This window comes from Oncorhynchus masou, chromosome 28, assembly GCF_036934945.1.
Source record: "Oncorhynchus masou masou isolate Uvic2021 chromosome 28, UVic_Omas_1.1, whole genome shotgun sequence".
In the NCBI taxonomy this organism is placed as follows: domain Eukaryota; kingdom Metazoa; phylum Chordata; class Actinopteri; order Salmoniformes; family Salmonidae; genus Oncorhynchus; species Oncorhynchus masou.
The window spans coordinates 43,711,106-43,733,849 of record NC_088239.1 but is presented as its reverse complement, the minus strand read 5'-3'; the positions used below and the strand labels follow the sequence as shown (position 1 = coordinate 43,733,849).

The 22,744-nt window shown below is 44.8% G+C and overlaps 1 protein-coding gene across 1 annotated transcript; it reads right to left on the bottom strand.

Moving 5' to 3' along the window:
* Window positions 1–763: 763 nt before the first annotated feature.
* LOC135518589 (ribosome-recycling factor, mitochondrial-like) lies at window positions 764–20,115 on the bottom strand. The gene is made up of 5 exons (XM_064943750.1): window positions 19,929–20,115; window positions 19,408–19,554; window positions 6,964–7,094; window positions 3,027–3,118; window positions 764–833 (listed from the first exon to the last, which is right to left on the bottom strand). Exons 1-5 carry the CDS (start codon window positions 20,113–20,115, stop codon window positions 764–766), a joined length of 627 nt encoding a protein of 208 aa, XP_064799822.1.
* Between the last annotated feature and the right edge of the window lie 2,629 nt (window positions 20,116–22,744).

Below are 22,744 nucleotides of genomic sequence, written 5' to 3'. Positions count from 1 at the left end.
TGTTCATTATCGTGTTCAGTATTGTGTTCAGTATCATGTTCAGTATTGTGTTCAGTATCATGTTCAGTATCGTGTTCAGTGACGTGTTCATTATCGTGTTGAGTATTGTGTTCATTATCGTGTTCAGTATTGTGTTCAGTATCGTGTTCAGTATTGTGTTCAGTATCGTGTTCCGTATCGTGTTCAGTATCGTGTTCATGATCGTGTTCAGTACCGTGTTCAGTACCGTGTTCAGTATCGTGTTCATTCTCGTGTTCAGTATCGTGTTCATTCTCGTGTTCATTCTCGTGTTCATTATCGTGTTCAGTATTGTGTTCATTATCGTGTTCAGTATTGTGTTCATCGTGATCAGTATCGTGTTCATTATCGTGTTCAGTATTGTGTTCATTATCATGTTCAGTATTGTGTTCATTATCGTGTTCAGTCATATTTGCAGGAGGAACCATTGCAAACATGATTGTGTCAAAAATAGAGTTGTGGTAATTTTAGAAATGTCACCTTTGGTTTTGGCGGCCAGCTGCATGTCTATATCCGCTTCAAAAGCCGTTTGCCATTTTGCCCTACCAGAGAGAGTGGCGAAGAGGAGAGAGAACACTTACTAGACAACTAGACTATTGGTATTATTATACAAGTACTGTGAAATTATAGAAAGGATTCATCTGAACATTTGTAGCTTCTGATAGTATTTCTGCCCTCTGACTGGACACGTATCCCTGTCTCAGTACTTGTTTCTCCACCAATTGGATGGTGTCCTCTGACACGGTCACACCCTCCTCAGAGACTCCTTGGACTTGATAGTGAACTGCCCGGCTCTCATGTACTCACGCGTGACCCTGTGGGGACGGAAGGACAAACGTGCCTATGTACGCACATACACACACACACGGTTTAAAATGCCTGCAATGAGTTATGCATATTTTCCCCCTCTATCTCCATTACATGCCATTTAATTCCAATAAACAAATACCTGGCTTTCTGTGCCACTTGAAAAATAGTTTTCAAGGTCGCAGTGCAGTCAACAACTTTGTTTTTGGTTTGCTTTGCTGCCGGGTGATAACAGTTTATTTTCCTTAATTGGCATTTTTGCCTGGGACTATTTGCAAACAATCCAAAAGTGGAGTCTATTTACTGCAAACAATAATGCGTAATTACTGAGTCTGGGCCAAATCAAGCCGCTCGCTCTCTTTGGAAATGCAAATGTGGGTTGCGTGCCGACACTGATTGAAGAGGAAGAAGGCGTCCGTTCGTCCCACTATCCAGCACTGCCAGACAAGCACCTGCTGTTGCCGGGGCTCCGCTTACTTAATAATCACACATATTTTGTGGTTTAGCGAGTGACGGCAGCACGTCAAAGGTGGGTACGTCCCAAAATGGCACCCTATTCGCTATATAGTGCACTGCTTTTGACCAGGGCCCGTAGGGAATAGGGTGTCATTTGGGACACAGGCAAGTTATTGGATTTGGCAGGGAGCTGAGCTGGACAGAGGACTTTTGACCAAAGTTGGTGTTTTCTAACTGCTACAGTCCGTGCGAATGAGTTAAACGAATATGTCAGAAACACATTTTTAAAGGAGATGGTAGGTCAGGTAAGGGACTGACAGGAGAATTAATAAAACGGGGGGGGGGAATGGAAGAATGAGGAAAGTGAGGAAAGATGGTGAATAATGAGAGTGAGAGAGAAACGAGAGAGTGAAGAGAGAGAGAGAGGCAGAGAGAGAGGGAGAGAGAGAGAGTGAGAGAGAAACGAGAGAGTGAAGAGAGTGAGAGAGAAACAAGAGAGTGAAGAGAGAGAGAGAGAGAGAGAGAGAGAGGGGCAGAGAGAGAGAGAGGGAGAGATAGAGAGAGAGGGGAGTAAGTGAATAGAGAGAGAAAGAGAGTGAGAGAGAAGGGAGAGGGTGAAGAGAGAGAGAGTGGGAGAGAGAGAGAGAGAGAGAGAGAGAGAGAGAGAGAGAGAGAGGGGGGGGGGGGAGTAAGAGAATAGAGAGAGATGACGAGAGTGAGAGGAGAGTGACAGAGTGAGAGTGAGAGGAGAGAGTGACAGAGCGAGAGAGCGAGAGAGAGAGGACAGCAACACAATTAGACCCAACCAAATCATGAGAAAACAAAAGATAATTACTTGACACATTGGAAAGAATTTACAAAATAACAGAGCAAACTAGAATGCTATTCGGCCCTAAACAGAGAGTGCACAGTGGCAGAATAGCTGAACACTGTGACTGACCCAAACTTAAGGAAGGCCTTGCCTAGTGGTTAGAGCGTTGGGTCAGTTACCGAAAGGTTGCTAGATCCAATCCCCGAGCTGACAAGGTAAAAATATTTTGCTCTGCCCCAGAACAAGGCAGTTAACACACTGTTCCTAGGCTGTCATTAAAAATAAGAATTTGTTCTTAACTGGCTTGCCTAGTTAAATAAAAGGTTACTATGTACAGACTCGGTGAGCATAGCCTTAGGCGGACCTGACTCTCAAAAGAAAGGCTATGTGCACACTGCCCACAAAATGAGTTGGAAACTGAGCTGCACTTCCTAACCTCCTGCCAAATGTATGACCATATTAGAGACAAATATTTCCATCAGATTACACGGACTCACAAAGAATTTGAAAACAAACCCAATTTTGATAAACTCCTATATCTATTGGGTGAAATACCACAGTGTGCCATCACAGCCATCACAGCTGTTGCCACAAGAAAAAGGCAACCAGTGAAGGCCAAACACTGTAAATACACTGTAAATACAACCCATATTTATGTTTATTTATTTTCCCTTTTGTACTTGAACTATTTGCACACAATATGAAATTTTTAATTATTTTGTGAGTGTAATGTTTACTGTAAAAATATTTTTGACTGTTTATTTCACTTATGTTTATTATCTATTTCACTTCCTTTGGAAATGTAAACATATGTTTCCCATGTCAATAAAACTTCTTAAATTGGAATTGAATAGAGAGAGAGAGAGAGAGAGAGAGAGAGAGAGAGAGAGAGAGAGAGAGAGAGAGAGAGAGCTCTCAGGACTGGCTGACTTACTTGGAAATAAGCACCCTGATGATGGTTCCGTCCACCTCAGGGTTGAGTTTCATGCTGCTCTCACGCAGGGCGCGGGTGGCAGCAGCCATGGCCTGAGGACACATCAAACACACATTAGACCTAGACCTAATAACTTCCAGCTGGGGCTTGGACTGGGGCTGGAGCTACACTACCTGCAGACAGACACCCAACCACCCAGCCAGGTCCCAGCCCCTATCCATTCACCAGTCCCAGCCTCTATCCAATGTACGAGCCTGTGAAAAAAATATGTATTTCTTGGGCAACAATAAATCTAATCCAATTCAATATAATGCACCCACCCTCAAGACACCCACCCCACCCCTACCAATCCACCCCAGGCCCCCACCCTTAGACTGCCCTGGCCTCTGTCCTACCCATAGGAGCACCAGGAAGCAGACCTTGGCTGTCCCTGGTCAGGTTGGCTTTGATACATGGCGAGCTGGGTGAACTGTGTAGCATCTCCCCACAGAGCAGCTCTGGAGTGTGTGTGTGTGCATGTGTGTGTGTGTGTGGGGGGGGGGGATCAGCCCTGGCCGTGGCAGGAGAAGCACATGCGGTGTGGAAGTGCCGCGGGGCGCTGTCAGAACACAGTCCTCTGGGAACGGGCTGAGGGGTTGCAGTGCAGGGCGATGACCTCTGGTAACCTCTACGGGATGGTAGGAGTGGGACGGAGGTGTGTGTGTGTATGTGCCTGTGTGTGTGTGTGTGTGTGTGTGTGTGTGTGTGTGTGTGTGTGTGTGTGTGTGTGTGTGTGTGTGTGTGTGTGTGTGTGTGTGTGTGTGTGTGTGTGTGTGTGTGTGTGCGTGTTTGTGAATAACTGCGGGAGTCCTGGCTTGGCCATATACCCACAATGCATTAGACTAGAGGATATGTCTGTGTAACATATTAGAACTCTAATGGTGGTTGGACTCCAAAAGGCAATTAAAGAAAATGCTGTAATCTGGATATGTGATTTGTCTGTGTCTGCTAGTTGTGGGAGAGGTGCCTGAGAGAGAGACAGAGACGGGACAGACTGAGGCCTGTGGAGACTCCAGTATGTGTTCTATTTAATTCTATGATATGGAGCCTGTTCAGACACATATTAAAAACAGGCCGTGTGGGGACAACATGCTAAGACTGAACACACTATTGTTCAACCGTCAGGTACCCATCACCAGTGGTGGAAACAATACGCAATTGTCATACTTAAGTGACTCAAGTAAAAGTGAAAGTCACCCAGTAAAATACTACTTGAGTAAAAGTATAAGAGTATATTGTTTTAAATATGCTGAAGTATCAAAAGTAAATGTCATTGCTAAAATATACTTAAGTATCAAAGTAAAAGTATAAATAATTTCAAATTCCTTCATACCAGAGGGCACTCTTCAAAACAGACATCATTTACAAACGAAGCATTTGTGTTTAGTGAGTCCGCCAGATCAGAGGCAGTAGGGATGACCAGGGATGTTCGGTTGTTAAGTGCGTGAATTGGACAATTCTCCTGTCCTGCTAAGCATTCAAAATGTAGCAAGCACTTTTGGGTGTCAGGTAAATTGTATGGAGTAAAACGTATATTATTTTCTTTAGGAATGCAGTGAAGTAAAAGTAAAAGTTGTCAAAAATATAAATAGTCAAGTAAAGTACAGATACCCCCAAAAACGACTTAAGTAGTACTTTAAAGTATTTTTTACTTCGTACTTTATACCATTGCCCATCACAACATTACCAGATAGATCCCAGCACCAGATAGAAATCCCCTTCCATCCCCTCACACCCGCACACCGGCAGACCCCTAACCTCCCATTACCTAACAGTCTAACAGCCCTGCTAAGCCAACACAGAGGTGACTGTACAGCACCCAAAGCAAATAGGATTATAATTATTCACATCCATTACCCACGTTCCTAACGAGAGGCCATTGTTTTCCAGTCATTCATTACTGCAAGGTCCAGTACTGCAGTAACTGCAGTACAGTGTTACTGCAACCCCCCCCCCCCTCCCCCAACCCCCCCACCCCACCCCCAGTGCCTGTTGTGCAGTGGCAATGGCAGCATTAATTAAACCACTTGGACTTTTGGGGAAGAAGGGAAGGGGAGGAAAAAGGCTGTGTGTGTATGTCTTAGTGTGTGTGTGTGTGTGTGTGTGTGTGTGTGTGTGTGTGTGTGTGTGTGTGTGTGTGTGTGTGTGTGTGTGTGTGTGTGTGTGTGTGTGTGTGTGTGTGTGTGCGCGTACGCGCGTGTGCGTGTGTGTGTGTGGTATCCTCCACATCATTAACAAGGTGTTTTAGCTCTGTTCGTTCCTTTCGGCTGTGGCTGTGGCTGTGGCTGTGTTTTAATCAGAAACCTCAGCGTTATCCCACTTATTTTGTAACATATTAACCAGAACCTAACCTGGTGTTTACGGAGCTACCCAGAACAGAGCACAGCATTCCCCCCAGATTTCCGTAACTGCTGGAGCTGTGGGGAAATAATGATGAATTCAATGCTGAGAGCAATCAAACATAGGTATGGGCTGGATCTATCATTCTGTAGTTAAAGACAGGAACCAGAGATTAGGAGAGGCTGTTTAAAAAAAGAAAAGAAAATGAATTTAACATGCAAGGCAATAGGCCTTGTGAAATAATACACACAAATAAATCCTTTAATCTTGCTGCCAATTCTTTCCCCAGTGGTTTAGACCAGAAACTGGATGGGAGAAAAAAAAGAAAATAAGAAATTGATACCCCTGCTCTCACATCACACATTTGCACCCTTTTAACATTTGGTCTGAAGGAATTGTCATGTTGCAGCAGTAACGCTTGTGCATGTGTGATGGTACCAGTGGGGTTTTTTCCCGGCCCATTTGAATATATATCGTTTGTAGTTTCTGTCTGAACTTTTTCGCTCAGATATGGTGATATTTGTGCAACATAATGTCTCTGAGCCTCTCCTCTTACAGGTTAATTACCTCTATTGAACTGATACAATGATATATGGTAGCGTGCGTGTCATGTACGCGCAATATGTGTGCAATATGCTTATCTGTGTGTGTTTCCAAATGAAGCACACATCATGAGGCATATCTGAAAGGTGTGATCCCTCCGGGAACATTGTTTTTGACACCATTCCATTAACTCCATTCCATCCATTATTATGAGCCGTTCTCCCCCCAGCAGCCTCCACTGTTGTACACCTATTGTGGCTGAGTGCTGCTGAGTTCCAGGCTGAGCTCCTCAAGGTGAAGCAGAACTGTGCTTCACTACTAAATGAGTCAAAGCCAAAAAAAAAAACAATCTCCCTTTAAAACGGATCCCAGCATCAGACAGGGACAACCCTCATTCATAACAACATAGGATGAAGGAGGGAGAAAGGAGAAGGGGGAGAGAGAGAGAGAGAGAGAGGGAAAGAAGCAACACAGGGAAAAGAAAAGAGAAGAATGAAGACAGGGAAATAGAGAGGTGTGTGTGTGTGTGTGTGTGTGTGTGTGTGTGTGTGTGTGTGTGTGTGTGTGTGTGTGTGTGTGTGTGTGTGTGTGTGTGTGTGTGTGTGTGTGTGTGTGTGTGTGTGTGTGTGTGTGTGTGTGTGTGCGTGCGTGCGTGCGTGCGTGCGTGCGTGCGAGAGAGCATCACTTGGAGCAGTTAGTCCTCCTCCTTCACAGAGGGTACAGCACGGTCACTTCCTGCTGATGACAGCTGACCACAAAATATTGGCCTTTGTTTCAATCGCTCAAGATCAAAGGGCTTCCCAGAACCATCGATCACTACGGCTGAACACAAGGCTGGAGAGAGAGCGCCCGACTCAGGTTTCAGATGGAGAAAGAGAAAGAGAGAAAGAGAGGGAACGAGAGAGAGAGCACGCGAGAGAGAGAGAGAGAGAGAGAGGGAGAGAGAGACGCGTTCATTTCACAGTGCGTTGCCGTCAGCCCAGAGTGGTTCATACAGAGGAGAACCCTAACCCACCCAGCCAGCAGTGTGTGGGAAGCCGGTCATGTTGACCACGTTGAGCTGAGGGGGTTTCATGGACATCTGACCCAACTGGTTCAGGGGGAATTTGCCATCTGTCGTGTGCACCACGATATGATCCAGAGCTCCTGTAAAACAAAGGACCAGAATAAAACACGAGTCGAATATACTTCAATGATAAACGTAATTGATTTCCCAGAGGGGAAATTGGATGTCACCAGCATGTAACACAAGACATGCCCAAGCATATGACCAAAACAACTTAACCATTATCTAGGCCCGCCTAAACCCTCATCACCAAAAACAGCATTGAGTACACGATCCAAACCAACCTCCCCACAATTCAATTGGCAGAGTGTAAGCTGAGGCTTATGGTTGGCGTGAGGAACTGAGAAACAGCTTCCATCTTCACCCAATACCCTGCCCTGAACTTTGGTCACTGTTGCTAGCCGGCTACCACCCAGTACTCAACTCTGTACCTTACACACTGCTACCTTATGTACATAGTCATTGAACACTGGTCACTTTAATAATGTTTATATACCGTTTCACCCACTTTATAAGTACACTGAGTACACAAAACATTAGGAACACCTGCTCTTTCCATGACATAGACTGATCAGGTGAATCCAGTTGAAGGCTGTGATCCCTTATTGATGTCACTTGTTAAATCCACTTCATTGAGTGTAGATGAAGGGGAGGAGACAGATTAAAGAAGGATTTGTAAGCCTTGAGACATGGATTGTGTATGTGTGCCATTCAGAGGGTGAATGGGCAAGACAAAATATTGAAGTGCCTTTAAACAGGGCATGGTAGTAAGAGCCAGGCGCACCGGTGTGTTGTGACAAGAACAGCAACGCTGCGGGGTTTTTCACGCTCAACAGTTCCCCGTGTGTATCAAGAATTGTCCACCACCCAAAGGACATTCAGCAAACTTGACACAACTGTGGGAAGCATTGGAGTCAACATGGGCCAGCGTCCATGTGGAACGCTTTCGACGCCTTGAAGAGTCCATGCTATGACAAATGGAGGCAGTTCTGAGGGCAAAAGGGGGTGGAACTTAATATTAGGAAAGTAATCCTAATATTTTGTACACTCACTGTATATACTCTATTCTAGACATGGCTCATCCTATATAACTACTGCAGTTCTCCTATTTTGTATTCATATACTGTCCGTACATTATATGTATATGTATTTATATATATTATATGTACAGTTGAAGTCGGAAGTTTACATACACTTAGGTTGGAGTCATCAAAACTTGTTTTTCAACCACTCCACAAATTTCTTGTTAACAAACTATAGTTTTGGCAATTCGGTTAGGATATCTACTTTGTGCATGACAAAAGTAATTTTTCCAACAATTGTTTACAGACAGATTATTTCACTTATAATTCACTGTATCACAATTCCAGTGGGTCAGAGGTTCACATACACTAAGTTGCCTGTGTCTTTAAACAGTTTGGGAAATTCCAGAAAATTATGTCATGGCTTTAGAAGCTTCTGATAGGCTAATTGACATAATTTGAGTCAATTGGAGGTGTACCTGTGGCTGTATTTCAAGACCGACCTTCAAACTCAGTGCCTCTTTGCTTGACATCATGGGAAAATCAAAGGAAATCAGCCAAGACCTCAAAAAACAAATGGTACACTTCCACAAGTCTGGTTCATCCCTGGGAACAATTTCCAAACGCCTGAAGGTACCACGTTCATCTGTACACACAATAGTACGCAAGTATAAACACCATGGGACCACGCAGCCGTCATACCTCTCAGGAAGGAGACGCATTAGGGCTCCTAGAGATGAACGTACTTTGGTGCGAAAAGCGCAAATCAAACCCAGAACAACAGCAATGGACATTGTGAAGGTTCGGGAGGAAACAGGAACAAAAGTATGTATATCCACAGTAAAACAAGTCCTATATCGACATAACCTGAAAGGACTGGTGCACTTCACAAAATGGCATGAGGAAGAACAATTATGTGGATATATTGAAACAGCATCTCAAGAAATCAGTCGGGAAGTTAAAGCTTGGTCACAAATGGATTTTCCAAATGGACAATGACCCAAAGCATACTTCCAAAGTTGTGGCAAAATGGCTTAAGGGCAACAAAGTCAAGGTGTTGGAGTGGCCATCACAAAGCCCTGACCTCAATCCCATCAAAGATTTGTGGGCAGAACTGAAAAAGTGTGTGTGAGCAAGGAGACCTACAAACCTGACTCAGTTACAGCAGCTCTGTCAGGAGGAATGGGCCAAAATTCACCCAACATATTGTGGGAAGTTTGTGGAAGGCTACCTGAAATGTTTGACCCAAGTTTAACAATTTAAAGGAAATGCTACCAAATACTAATTGAGTGTATAAGAACTTCTGACCCACTTGGAATGTGATGAAAGAAATAAAAGTTTAAATAAATAATTCTCTCTACTATTATTCTCTACTATTAAAACTGAGTTTAAATGTATTTGGCTAAGGTGTATGTAAACTTCCGACTTCAACTGTATATATATTTATATTCCGTCTCTGACATTGCTTGTTCTGATATTTCCAGGATATTTTTTTTACTGCTAGGCATTGTTTGGACTGCTAGGCATTGTTTGGACTGCTAGGCACTGTTGGACTGCTAGGCACTGTTGGTCTGCCAGGCACTGTTGGACTGCTAGGCACAAGGCACTGTTGGTCTGCCAGGCACTGTTGGACTGCCAGGCACTGTTGGACTGCTAGGCACTGTTGGACTGCTAGGCACTGTTGGACTGCTAGGCACTGTTGGACTGCTAGGCACTGTTGGTCTGCCAGGCACTGTTGGACTGCTAGGCACAAGGCACTGTTGGACTGCCAGGCACTGTTGGACTGCTAGGCACTGTTGGACTGCTAGGCACTGTTGGACTGCTAGGCACTGTTGGACTGCTAGGCACTGTTGGACTGCTAGGCACTGTTGGTCTGCCAGGCACTGTTGGACTGCTAGGCACAAGGCACTGTTGGACTGCTAGGCACTGTTGGACTGCTAGGCACTGTTGGACTGCTAGGCACTGTTGGAGCTTGAAACTCAAGCATTTCGCTGCACCTACGATATCATCTGCAAATCTGGTGATGTGACCAATAAACTTTGATTTGGTTTGGTTTTGATGGGGTGCAGGAGGTTTCTGAGACCCCCCCCAAGGAGGTTTCTGAGACACCCCCCCCCCCCTTACCAACATCTCCTCTCTCTCTCTCACCCCCTACCACTGCAGACTGCAGAACCAGAGCTACTCTCCGACATGAGTCAACTTTCCTCGTCTGGTTTACCTCAGACGCCGCTGTTTCCTCCCCCTCTGTCCTCTGCCTTACATCACCAACTCAATGGTGGGTGGGTTCAAGATTATTCTACCACTTGTTTTGTGTAGGAGAGGGACTACCGCCATTCTGGGTACCTATACTTGTGCTTTAGAAAGTAAAACAGTACGTTTACACAAGCTATTGCTTGCTTCATTCTAATTTCCGGGTGCAAAGACAGGTCCTTAACAGATTTGGACGCATTCAACACCAACGACCAAACCTTAACTGTAACTGAGTGCAACCGGTGTGAAATCGCTAGCTAGTTAGAGGCGCGCGCTCGTAGCACTTCAATCGTTATGTCACTCACACTGAGACCTTTAAGTAGTTGTTTCCTTTGCTCCACAAGAGCCGTGGCTTTTATGGCGCGATAGGTAACAATGCTTCGTGGGAGGCAGGAGAAGTACTCTCAAACATGGTCAGAGGGTCCCTGGTTTGAGCCCGGGTTGGGGCAAGGAGAGGGACCCAGCTATTGGGAACAGTGAGTGCATGCCATGACAGAGCTGTTCTGGTCTGAGATGTTGTCTGGTAGGAAAGACCTGTAAGCCATGTCTGTGACTCTGGGCCCTTACTTCAACCCAAGGCAAGTACTCAGTGCCTGTATGTATTACCTGAAAGTAATAGGAATGTGTGATAATATACAGTACTTTAAATAAACTTGATTTTATACTCCGTGTCAGCCTAACTAAGAGCCAGCCTGTGCTACCTGGGCCCTTGCCTCTTCCCCAGGCTAATTGCTAGAGCCGGCAGGTGGACGAGAGAGACTACCTGGGCCTCTATGGACGTGTGCCTGGCTGCCTGCTCTGCACATCTGCTTACACTTCCAGAGGGCACACAGGAATTTCCTAAACGGCATGAGGAGGGATGTGGATCGACCGGGAAGCCATTAGCCAAATGGGCTCTTCCTGGTCAGGGCACAGGCAGCTGACCCACAATGGCGAAAGGTAGACAAGTAGTCAACAATATAGGCTTCTCAAAAAACTAAACGTACATATCAAATCAAATGTATTTATATAGCCCTTCGTACATCAGCTGATATCTCAAAGTGCTGTACAGAAACCCAGCCTAAAACCCCAAACAGCAAGCAATGCAGGTGTAGAAGCACGGTGGCTAGGAAAAACTCCCTAGAAAGGCCAAAACCTTGCTTAAATTCACACAGGACACCGGATAAGACAGGAGAAGTACTCCAGATATAACAAACTGACCCTAGCCCCCCGACACATAAACTACTGCAGCATAAATACTGGGTCGTGTTCAGTAGGGCACATCGTAGAAAAACATTTTGCAACAGAATACAAACATGTATTATCATAGGAAAACATTCAGGTAGTAGCTAACCCCCTGTTTCAAAACATTTTTACCCTAGTACTGAACACGACCCTGGCTTCCTCATGATAAAGTCCTATCAGAAAGCAGACTTTGAGTTGGTTCTTGTGTGACTTTATACTGGGGATGTTTAGCTGGTGGGTGCCCTAGACTGGAGGGCGTCTTGGGAACATGAGGATGACATGACATTAACTAATCGTTTTGAACTATGGAAGCCTGTGCAAACCCATTTCTGGGTGACTGGGGTCCTGATCTGTTATATAAATGGCTTTCCTTTCACAGTGTATTAATCTGAGCCAGTATACACAGAGCTGTCCAGCGAGGACTGGATAACCTGACGTTAGCCCAGCGTTCCCATGGAAAAGAGAGGTTTGTCTTCTTCTAGCAGAGGAACTGACAGAGTGGCAGGCTATAATACCTCCCGTGTGTGTGTGCGTGTGTGCGTGTGTGTGTGTGTGTGTGCAGTTGTATTTTTTGAGAACTAACTGAAGACGGGACGTTCGGGCATTTGTGAGGTTCTGAGGTTGAGTCCGTTTCTGCAATGACAGGGACTATTAACAATGTGATGAAACTTTGTTGCCCCTTGCTGAAATAAGCAAAGTGTTAAATCAAACGATGAATAGGATGGAACTAGTCTGAGTACCCGTCTCTTTAGCTAACATTCCACTCCTTGTCATTGTAGAAGAGACTGACCTTTCAGAAATCTCAACGTTCAATATGCCGCTGGATTTACGGCGGATTTGCTCATTGGTTGTTGGAAATAACATTCATATTTGACATGACACCACGTGGAGCCTCCAAAATAGAATTACAATTTAAGTCAAAAACAAACATGTAGCTGTTAGCTTGCGTAAAACAAAGCTAAGACGTTTTTTTTGGTTGGAATTGCAGTAGCTATGCATTTACCATAAAACTCTAATTGCCCCGGGCGCTTATTTTGCTTCAATCGCTGAACACAACCGTTGTTTTTTAGAGACAGGCTTCTATTTGAGCCAGGCGTCTATTTACCTTAATGCGCACAGTTTTTGCTCAATAAAATGTTGTAAAGACTACCAGACTGTTTATTGTGACCAGTATAAACATTACAATACAAATCCATCATTTCTTGCACAAGCTCGATGGTACTCGATGAAGTTCACTTGTAAAACAATGAATTTAGATCTGGCAATGTGTGCCGATGCCTGGCTATTAAAAGAGACAGGCGGCTATTTGAGACTGCCATTCATTTAAGTTTACGGTAGTTTGAGAATTTAGAAGTGAGCTACCAACTATTCACACATTGTTTCGGCTGGACAAACAAAAAGAAAAGTAGAAAACTCATCTTTACACGTGTCCTTTTCTGGAGCGTAGTTTTGAAGTTGACTAAAACAAGCAGACAACAAGAAAATTGTGTCTGAAAATGATCAAGTTTTCGCTGTGAGCCAACGGGGTAAGCATGGGTTGTTCCCCACAGGCGGGCAAAATTAATTACTTAAAAATCATACAATGTGATTTTCTGGATTTTTGTTTTAGATTCCGTCTCTCACAGTTGAAGTGTACCTATGATAAAAATTACAGACCTCTACATGCTTTGTAAGTAGGAAAACCTGCAAAATCAGCAGTGTATCAAATACTTGTTCTCCCCACTGTATATATATATATATATATACATATACAGTTGAAGTCGGACGTTTACATACACCTTAGCCAAGTACATTTAAACTCAGTTTTTCAATTCCTGACATTTAATCCTACTAAAAACTCTCTGTCTTAGGTCAGTTAGGATCACCACTTTATTTTAGAATGTGACATTTCAGAATAATAGCAGACAGAATGATTTATTTCAGCTTTTATTTCTTTCATCACATTCCCAGTGGGTCAGAAGTTTACATACACTCAATTAGTATTTGGTAGCATTGCCTTTAAATTGTTTAACTTGGGTCAAATGTTTCGGGTAGCCTTCCACAAGCTTCCCACAATAAGATGGGTGAATTTTGGCCCATTCCTCCTGACAGAGCTGCTGTAACTGAGTCAGGTTTGTAGGCCTCCATGCTCGCACACACGTTTTCAGTTCTGCCCACGTTTTCTATAGGATTGAGGTCAGGGCTTTGTGATGGCCACTCCAACACCTTGACTTTGTCGTCCTTAATCCATTTTGCCACAACTTTGGAAGTATGCTTGGGGTCATTGTCCATTTGGAAGAGCCATTTGCGACCAAGCTTTAACTTCCTTGCTGATGTCTTGAGATGTTGCTTCAATATATCCACATAATTTTCCTCCCTCATGATGCCATCTATTTTGTGAAGTGCACGAGTCCATCTTGCAGCAAAGCACCCCCACCCCTGTGCTTGCACAAAAACGAGTTTCAATGACTCCAACCTAGGTGTATGTAAACTTGTGACTTCAACTGTATATACAGTGCATTTGGAAAGTATTCAGACCCCATGATTTCCCCCCACATTGTTTTACGTTAGAGGCTTATTCTAAAATTGTTTCAATTGTTTTTCCCCCCTCATCATTCTACACACAATACCCCATAATGACAAAAAAAAAAAAACGTTTTTTAGAATTATCACAATTACATAAGTATTCAGACCCTCTACTTAGTACTTTGTTGAAGCACATTTGGCAGATATTACAGCCTTGAGTCTTTTAGGGTATGATGCTACAAGCTTGGCACACCTGTATTTGGGGAATTTCTCAAGGACATTTAAAGACTTGTCCCGAAGGGTCATTGTCCTGTTGAAAGAAGAAACTTCACCCCAGTCTGAGGTCCTGAGCGCTCTGGAGCAGGTTCAAGGAACTCTCTGTACTTTGCTCCGTTCATCTTTCCCTTGATCCTGACTCGTCTCCCAGTCCCTGGCGCTGACAAACATCCCCACAGCATTTTGCTGCCACCACCATGCTTCACCGTAGGGATGGTGCCTGGTTTCCTCCAGATGTGACGCTTGGCAATCAGGCAAAAGAGTTCAATCTTGATTTCATCAGACCAGAGAATCATCATGGTATGAGAGTCTTTAGGTGCCTTTTGGCAAACTCCAAGCGGGCTGTCATGTGGAGAGGAGTGGCTTCCATCTGGCCACTCTACCATAAAGGCCTTTGGTGGAGTGCTGTAGAGATGGTTGTCCTTCTGAAAGGGTCTCCCATCTCCAGAGGAACTCCGTGACCATCGGGTTCTTGGTCATCTTCCTGACCTAGGCCCTTCTCCCCCGGTTGCTTTGTTTGGCCGGGCGGCCAGCTCTAGGAAGAGTCTTGGTGTTTCCAAACTTCTCCCATTTAAGAATGATGGAGGCCACTGTGTTCTTGGGGACCTTCAATGTTGCATACATGTTTTGGTACCCTTCCCCAGATCTGTGCCTCGACACAATCCTGTCTCGGAGCTCTACAGACAAATCCTTCGACCTCATGGCTTGTTTTTTTGCACTGACATGCACTGTCAACTGTGGGACCTTATATAAACAAGTGTGTGCCTTTCCTCCAATCAGTTGTAGAAACATCTCAACTCAACTTGAGAAACACCTCCGATGGCATTGATGAGTAGACCACATCAGTCATTGGCTTCATCAATAAGTGCATTGATACTGTCGTCCCTACAGCGACCGTATGTACATACCCCAACCAGAAGCCATGGATTACAGGCAACATCTGCACTGAGCTAAAGGCTAGAGCTTCTGCTTTCAAGGAGCGGGGACTCTAACCCGGAAGCTTATAAGAAATCCCGCTATGCCCTCTGATGAACAACCAAACAGGCAAAGCATCAATACAGGACTAAGATCGAATTGTACTACACCGACTCTGATGCTTGTCAGATGTGGTAGGGTTTGCAAACCATTACATACTACAAAGGGAAGCACAGCCAAGAGCTGCCCAGTGACACAAGCCTACCATATGAGCTAAACTACTTCTATGCTCGCTTCGAGGCAAATAACACTGAAGCATGCACGAGAGCACCAGCTGTTCCTGGAAGACTGTGGGATCACGCTCTCCGCAGCCGATGTGAGTAAGACCTTTAAACAGGTCAACATTCACAAGGCCGCCGGACCAGACGGATTACCAGGACGTGTACTGCAAGCATGCGCTGACCAGCTGGCAAGTGTCTTCACTGACATTTTCAAACTCTCCCTGTCCGAGTCTGTAATACCAACATGTTTTAAGCAGACTACCATAGTGCCCAAGAACACTAAGGTAACCTGCCTAAACGACTACCAACCCGTAGCAATCTCTATTTCACTCCACACTGCCCTTTCCCACTTGGACAAAAGGAACACCTATGTGAGGATGCTATTCATTGACTACAGCTCAGCGTTCAAAACCATAGTGCCCTCAAAGCTCATTAATAAGCTAAGGACACTGGGACTAAACACCTCCCTCTGCAACTGGATCCTGGACTTCCTAGCAGGTCGCTCCCCGGTGGTAAGGGTAGGTAACAACACATCCACCACGTTGATCCTCAACAGAGGGGCCAATCAGGGGTGCATGTCCATTCCCCTCCTATAGTCCCTGTTCACCCATGACTGTACGGCCAGGCAAGACTCCAACACCATCATTAAGTTTGCCAATTGCACAACATTGGTAGGCCTGATCACCGACAGCGACGAGACAGCCTCTAGGGAGGAGGTCAGAGACCTGGTCGTGTGGTGCCAGGACAACATCTCCCTCAATGTGATCAAGACAAAGGAGATGATTGTTAACTAACTGAAAAAGAGGACCAAGCACGCCCTCATTCTCATCAACGAGGATGCAGTGGAGCACGTTGAGAGCTTCAAGTTCCTTGGTGTCCACATCACCAACAAACTAACATGGTCCAAGCACACCAAGACAGTCGTGAAGAGGGCACGACAAAACCTATTCTCCCTCAGAGGACTGAAAATATTTGGCATGGGTCCTCAGATCCTCAAAAGGTTCTACAGCTTCACCTTCGAGAGCATCCTGGCTGGTTGCATCACTGCCTGGTATGGCAACTGCTCAGCCTCCGACCGCAAGGCACTATAGAGGGTAGTGCGAACGGCCTAGTACATCACTGGGGCCAAGCTTCCTGCCATCCAGGGCCTCTATACAAGGCGGTGTCCGAGGACGGCCCTAAAATTGTCAATGACTCCAGCCACCCTAGTCATAGACTGTTCTCTCTGCTACCGCACGGCAAGTGATACCGGAGCACCAAGTCTAGGTCCAAGAGGCTTATAAACAGCTTCTACCCCCAAGCCATAAGACTCCTGAACATGGCTACCCAGACTATTTGCATTGCCCCCCCCTCTCCCCCTCTTTTACACCATTGCTACTCTCTGTTGTTACCATCGATGCATAGTCACTTTAATAACTACCTACATGTACATACTACCTCGACTAACTGGTGCCCTCGCACATTGACTCCCTACCGGTACCCCCCCCCCCCCCCCCTGTATATAGTCTCGCTATTGTTATTTTACTGCTGCTCTTTAATTAGTTGTTAATTTTATTTCTTATTCTTATCCGTATTTTTTAAACTTCATTGTTGGTTAGGGGCTCGTAAGTAAGCATTTCTCTGTAAGGTAAGCTGTTGTATTTGGTGCATGTGACTAATAAAATGTTAATTGATTTGATTTGATTTACTCTGCTTCTCACAAAGACACGGCGGTTGGAACCAAAAATCTCAAATTTGGACTCATCAGACCAAAGGACAGATTTCCACCGGTCTAATGTCCATTGCTCGTGTTTCTTGGCCTAAGCAAGTCTCTTCTTCTTATTGGTGTCCTTTCATAATGGTTTCTTTGCAGAAATTCAACCATGAAGGCCTAATTCTCAGTCTCCTCTGAACAGTTGATGTTGAGATGTGTCTGTTACTTGAACTCTGTGAAGCATTTATTTGGGCTGCAATTTCTGAGAATGGTAACTCTAATGAACTTACCCTCTGCAGCAGAGGTAACTCTGGGTCTTCCTTTCCTGTGGCGGTCCTCATGAGAGTCAGTGACATCATAGCGATTGATGGTTTTTGCGATGGCACTTGGAGAAACTTTCAAAGTTCTTGAAATGTTCTGCATTGACTGATCTTCATGTTTTAAAGTAATGATGGACAGTCATTTCTCCTTGCTTATTTGAGCTGTTCCTGCCATAATATGGACTTGGTATTTTAACCAAATAGGGCTATCTTCTGTATACCACCCCTACCTTGTCACAACACAATTGATTGGCTCAAAAGCATTAAGAAGGAAAGAAATTCCACTATTTCACATTGAAGAAGGCACACCTGTTAAGTGAAATGCATCCCAGGTAACTGAAACTGCCGGGGCCACAGGTAGCCTAGTGGTTAGAGAGGTGGGCCAGTAACTGTAAAGGTTGCTGGATCGAATCCCTGAGCTGACAATGTAAAAATCTGTCTTACTTCCCCTGAACAAGGCAGTTAACCCACTTTTCCCCGGGCAGCCATCAATGACTGACTTGCCTAGTTAAATAAAGGTTTTTAAAAAACGACCTCATGAAGGTGGTTGAGAGAATGCCAAGAGTGTGCAGAGCTGTAATCAAGGCAAAGGGTGGCAACTTTGAAGAATTTTAAAATATATTTTTGATTTGTTTAACACTCTTTTGGTTACTACATGATTCCATATGTGTTATTTCATAGTTTTGATGTCTTTACTATTATACAATGTAGAAAATAGTACAAATAAAGAAAAAGCCTGGAAGTTTTGACTGGTACTGTATATATACAGTGCATTCTGAAAGTATTCAGACCCCTTCATCTCTTCCACATTGTGTTACGTTACAGGCATATTCTAAAATTTATATTTAAAAAAATGTCCCTTATCAATCTACACACAATACCCCATAATGACAAAGCAAAAACTGGTTTTTAGAAATGTTTGCTAATTTCACTCACCAAAAAAAAACAGAAATATACTGAAATATATGAGTAGGTGTGTCCAAACTTTTGACTGGTACTGTATGTTTATATTATTCTAACGGTTATTACGGAGACCGGTCATTTGGTTAGTCAATTATGGTCATTTTTAATTCCATGACCGATTCAGTCCTACCCAGACGATGGTTCACCACATGAATCCGCCCTCTACAACAGGCTTTCCTTCAGCTAAGGTGACTTTCCTCTCCCCTTTACAACAAACACAACACATAACGAGACCCAGATGAGGCTATTATCAAGCATACACATGAACAAAATGATCTCATGATTCCCCCATTCCAGCATATCTCCAGTCAAGATTCCCTGTCAGCTCTAAATCCTGCAGCTTCCATGGATTACTGTGCATCTGGACAGTTGGGCACAGGGTGACGGAGGGAGAGGTGAGAGGAAGGGGAGAGGGTAAGGAGGGGGAATGGAGGGAGAGGGTAAGGAAGATAGGGAGGGATGAGGGGGGTGGGGATGAGCTTCCTCCCCTTCAGGCCCTCCCCTTTAGCACTCTCAGGGTTGAACTGCCCCAAGGGGAGAGGGGGGACAGGGGAGGGGAAAGGCTGTGACCTGGATGTCAAGGTCAACAGGGGTCAAGGTAAAGGGCAGGGTTCACTCTCACCCCTCAGGGAGAAAGTAAACACATGGAGATGCACTTTTCCTCATCTTTTGACCAATAATTAAATGAGAACCAACAGGGGACTTGTTATGCTTACAAAGATGGACACAGCTCAAACTCAGGCCTGCGGGGCTCTGCATCCCTTTTTGAACAATCGGTGGCTGATATCCACATACAATAAAATAGAACTGAAAAGTATCCTCTCTGTCGTCTCAGTACCCAGAACTGAGTGCAGTGGCCAGCTCCTCAACAGCTACTCCTTTCCATTGAATCAGGGAGTGACCGAGAGTGAGAGCCCCTACCTTAGTCTATGGCCCCTATGTACCTGAAGAGATTTTGATGCTCAGGTTGCGGCTGAAGTCCTCTTTTAGGGCGGTGAGGACTGCGGCCATCTCCTCATTCACTTCCTCCAGACTGATGACATCCTCCGCCAGCGAGGAGTTGATGTTCACTTTGGCCGCCTGGCCCTTCGCTGAGGGAAAAAAGAAAAGCGGCGGCCTTCACTACAAGAGAGACTTCAAAGGGGGACGAACAGAAGGAGGATAGAGGAGAGGAAGGAGACCTGCATGCTGGTAGTCTAGTCTAGTCAATCAGAGTTATTACAAATAAAACCAAAATGAGAAAACATAGTGAAGTGGGGTTTTCTTCAACCTTCTCAAAAAGACAAAAAAAAAGCTCTTGAACGTTCCGACCACCACTTCAGTACACAAGCAGAATAGAGATGGATGGATGGAGTCTTGATTCCTACCCCTATATTTCCTGAGCCTTTGAGGGTTTTTTGAGGGCAACACTAGACCAAATCAAATAGGTACAAAGCAGTTGAGAGGCAATCGGCTCTCCGCTCACCTTTACTCATCTTGGTGGCATACAGGAGAACGCAGGTGGCGGCAGTGGGGGCGATGTCTCGATGACATGTATTTGGGAACAGCAGTGGGACTCTGGAGCTGACCGCCAGCTGACAGGAAGACCTCAACAAAGGGACCGGGAATCGGCACAAAGCCAGCCACAGTAGGCCCAGCTGACTCAATGCCATCGCTGTCACACACAGACAGAGATACAGAGAAGCATAACAAAAACATTCCTTGAGACTTATGCAGATATTATTACAGTCTGATCTTATGATAACACACAAGCATAGTCACGCAAAATAACAAATACTAAAGTATTGAAATAAAATGCCAACATCTATCGATGTATCTAATTTTCCTTTCATATTAGTGTAGTGATATTACAGTGCCATGGATGGCAAGCTGTAATAATAGCCAGCAGGGGGCGATACTTATGTCTACCTACATACTGTATGTTGCTGCCTCAAGTGTTCAGCACACCACTGCTGCTAAATCATGGACGCCACTGAAAAAATTATATACACTATTTTTTATGTGGGTGATAAAAGTTTGCAGTGTAAATTTAAATTACTAAGCCCAGATGTAAAGTATGTAGAAAAGATAATGGAGGAATATAGTTTCAAATAAGATCATCTTTGACAACTAACAATCATCAACCGGTGAACAACCAGCCATGTATCATACCCTGGATGACATCCTCTATTGTGTGTGATGAATTCACACACCCTTACACACCAAAGAAATGGGGCGGCAGGGTAGCCTAGTGGTTAGAGCGTTGGACAAGTAATCAAAAGGTTGCAAGTTCAAATCCCCAAGCTGACAAGGTACAAATCTGTCATTCTGCCTCTGAACAGGCAGTTAACCCACTGTTCCTAGGCCGTCATTGAAAATAAGAATTTGTTCTTAACTGACTTGCCTAGTAAAATAAAGGTAAAACAAAAAAAATGGGGCACCACGATATACTATCACACCAGGCAGATAGACAATGTCATCCTCGTAAATCACCTCAACAGTATGTTTGTGTGCCAATTAAATGGCACCCTATTCCCCACAAAGTGCACTACTTTTGACCAAAGCTCAGCCCTGGTCAAAGGTAGTACACTATATAGGGAATAAAGTGCCATTTTGGGATGCAACCTACATCTAAGTGTGAAGCTTCAGGCTTGGCTCCAAGTCATAATACCACCTTGCTTTGTGTGTATAGAGAGATGGGATATTAATATACACTCAGTGGACAGTTTATTAGTACACGAAAATGGTTCGCTCGTGGCTTGCTATATAAAGCAGGCAGACAGGCATCAAGGCATTAAATTGCTGTTCAATTGAACGTTAGAATGGGCAAAACCAGTGACCTAAGCGGCTTTGAGCATGGTATGATCGTTGGTGCCAGGCGTGGTATAATCGTTGGTGCCAGGCGAGCCGGTTCCAGTATCTCAGAAATGGTTGGACTCCTTGGCTTTTTACGCACAGGTGTCTAGGTTTTACTGAGAATGGTGCGACAAACAAAAAACACCCAGTCAGCAGCAGTCCTGTGGGCAAAAACAGCCAGCTGATGAGCGAGGTCGAAGAAGAATGGCAAGAATTGTGCAAGCTAACAGGTGGGCCACAACGGCACAGTACAACAGGTGCATGCAGAACGGCATCTCGGGAACACACAACTCGTCGGTCCTTGTCATAGATGGGCTTTTGCAGCAGATGACCACACCGGGTTCAACTCCGATCAGCTACAAACAAGAAGAAGTGGCTCCAGGGAGCACGCGATTACCAACACTGAACATTTGGGGAGTGGAAAAACATTGCCTTGTCTGACAAATCCTGGTTCCTGTTGCGTCATGCTGATGGCAGAGTCAGGATTTGGCATAAGCAGCATGAGTCCATGGCCCCATCCTACCCGGTGTTAACGGTACAGGCTGGTGGCTGTGGTGTAATGGTGTGGAGAATGTTTTCCTGGCACACGATAGGTCCCTTTATAGAATTGATCAACGTTTGAATGCCACAGCATATCAGAACATTGTTGCTGACCAGGTGCATCCCTTCATGGCTACAGGGGGCCTGACCCAGTACTAGATGGGTGTGCCTAATAGACTGGCCACTGAATGTACATCACAAGAAGGCAGGGGGGGGATCTAGGCAGGCAGGGTGATACTTATATCTATCTACAGCCTGTATATTGCTGCTGTATGTTAGGACTCCCGAGTGGCGCAGCAGTCTAAGGCACTGCATCTCCGTGCTAGAGGTATCACTACAGAAGCCATGGTAAGAATCCAGGCTGTATTACAACCGGCCGTGATTGGAAGTCCCATAGGGCGGTGCACAATTGGCCCAGCATCATCTGGGATTGGCCGGTGTAGGCAGTCATTGTAAATACGTATTTGTTCTTAACTGACTTGCCTAGTTAAATAAAGGTGAAAAGAACTAACAAAAAATCCAGAACAGCCCACAGTCTACCCTACAACCTCTGTGTTGTTACAGTCAGCAGCGCTTTACTGTATCAATAATATCTGGGACAGAAGGCAGAGACCATACAAGTGCTTTATTCTCTAAATAAACCCAGGTTGGCTGATTGTATCACTCCCTTGTAAAGCCAGCAGCAGGCAGGCTCACTGAAAGACACGACTGGTGCCTGGTGGTAAGGCTATAGGAAGATGAAAAGCATGACTCTTTTGTGTTACCTCTAGGGTATATTTAACAATTGGTAGTGTGTCTAAGTCCACTGGAAGCGATAGAGGGGGGATGATGGCTGTCTTTACACGTGAAGTGAAGCAGAAAAACTGTAGCACAGGTGTTCAGTGGGATACTGTATCTCTTTGATAT

What these genes read in the sequence shown, in the direction of transcription:
- LOC135518589 (XM_064943750.1), bottom strand. Translation starts at nt 20,115, where the DNA reads ATGGCATTGAGTCAGCTGGGCCTACTGTGGCTGGCTTTGTGCCGATTC. An exon ending in TGCCACCAAGATGAGTAAAG is followed by an intron (nt 19,555 to 19,928) that starts GTGAGCGGAGAG and finishes TTTTTCCCTCAG; the next exon opens with CGAAGGGCCAGGCGGCCAAA. An exon ending in ATCAGGGTGCTTATTTCCAA is followed by an intron (nt 834 to 3,026) that starts GTAAGTCAGCCA and finishes CCGTCCCCACAG; the next exon opens with GGTCACGCGTGAGTACATGA.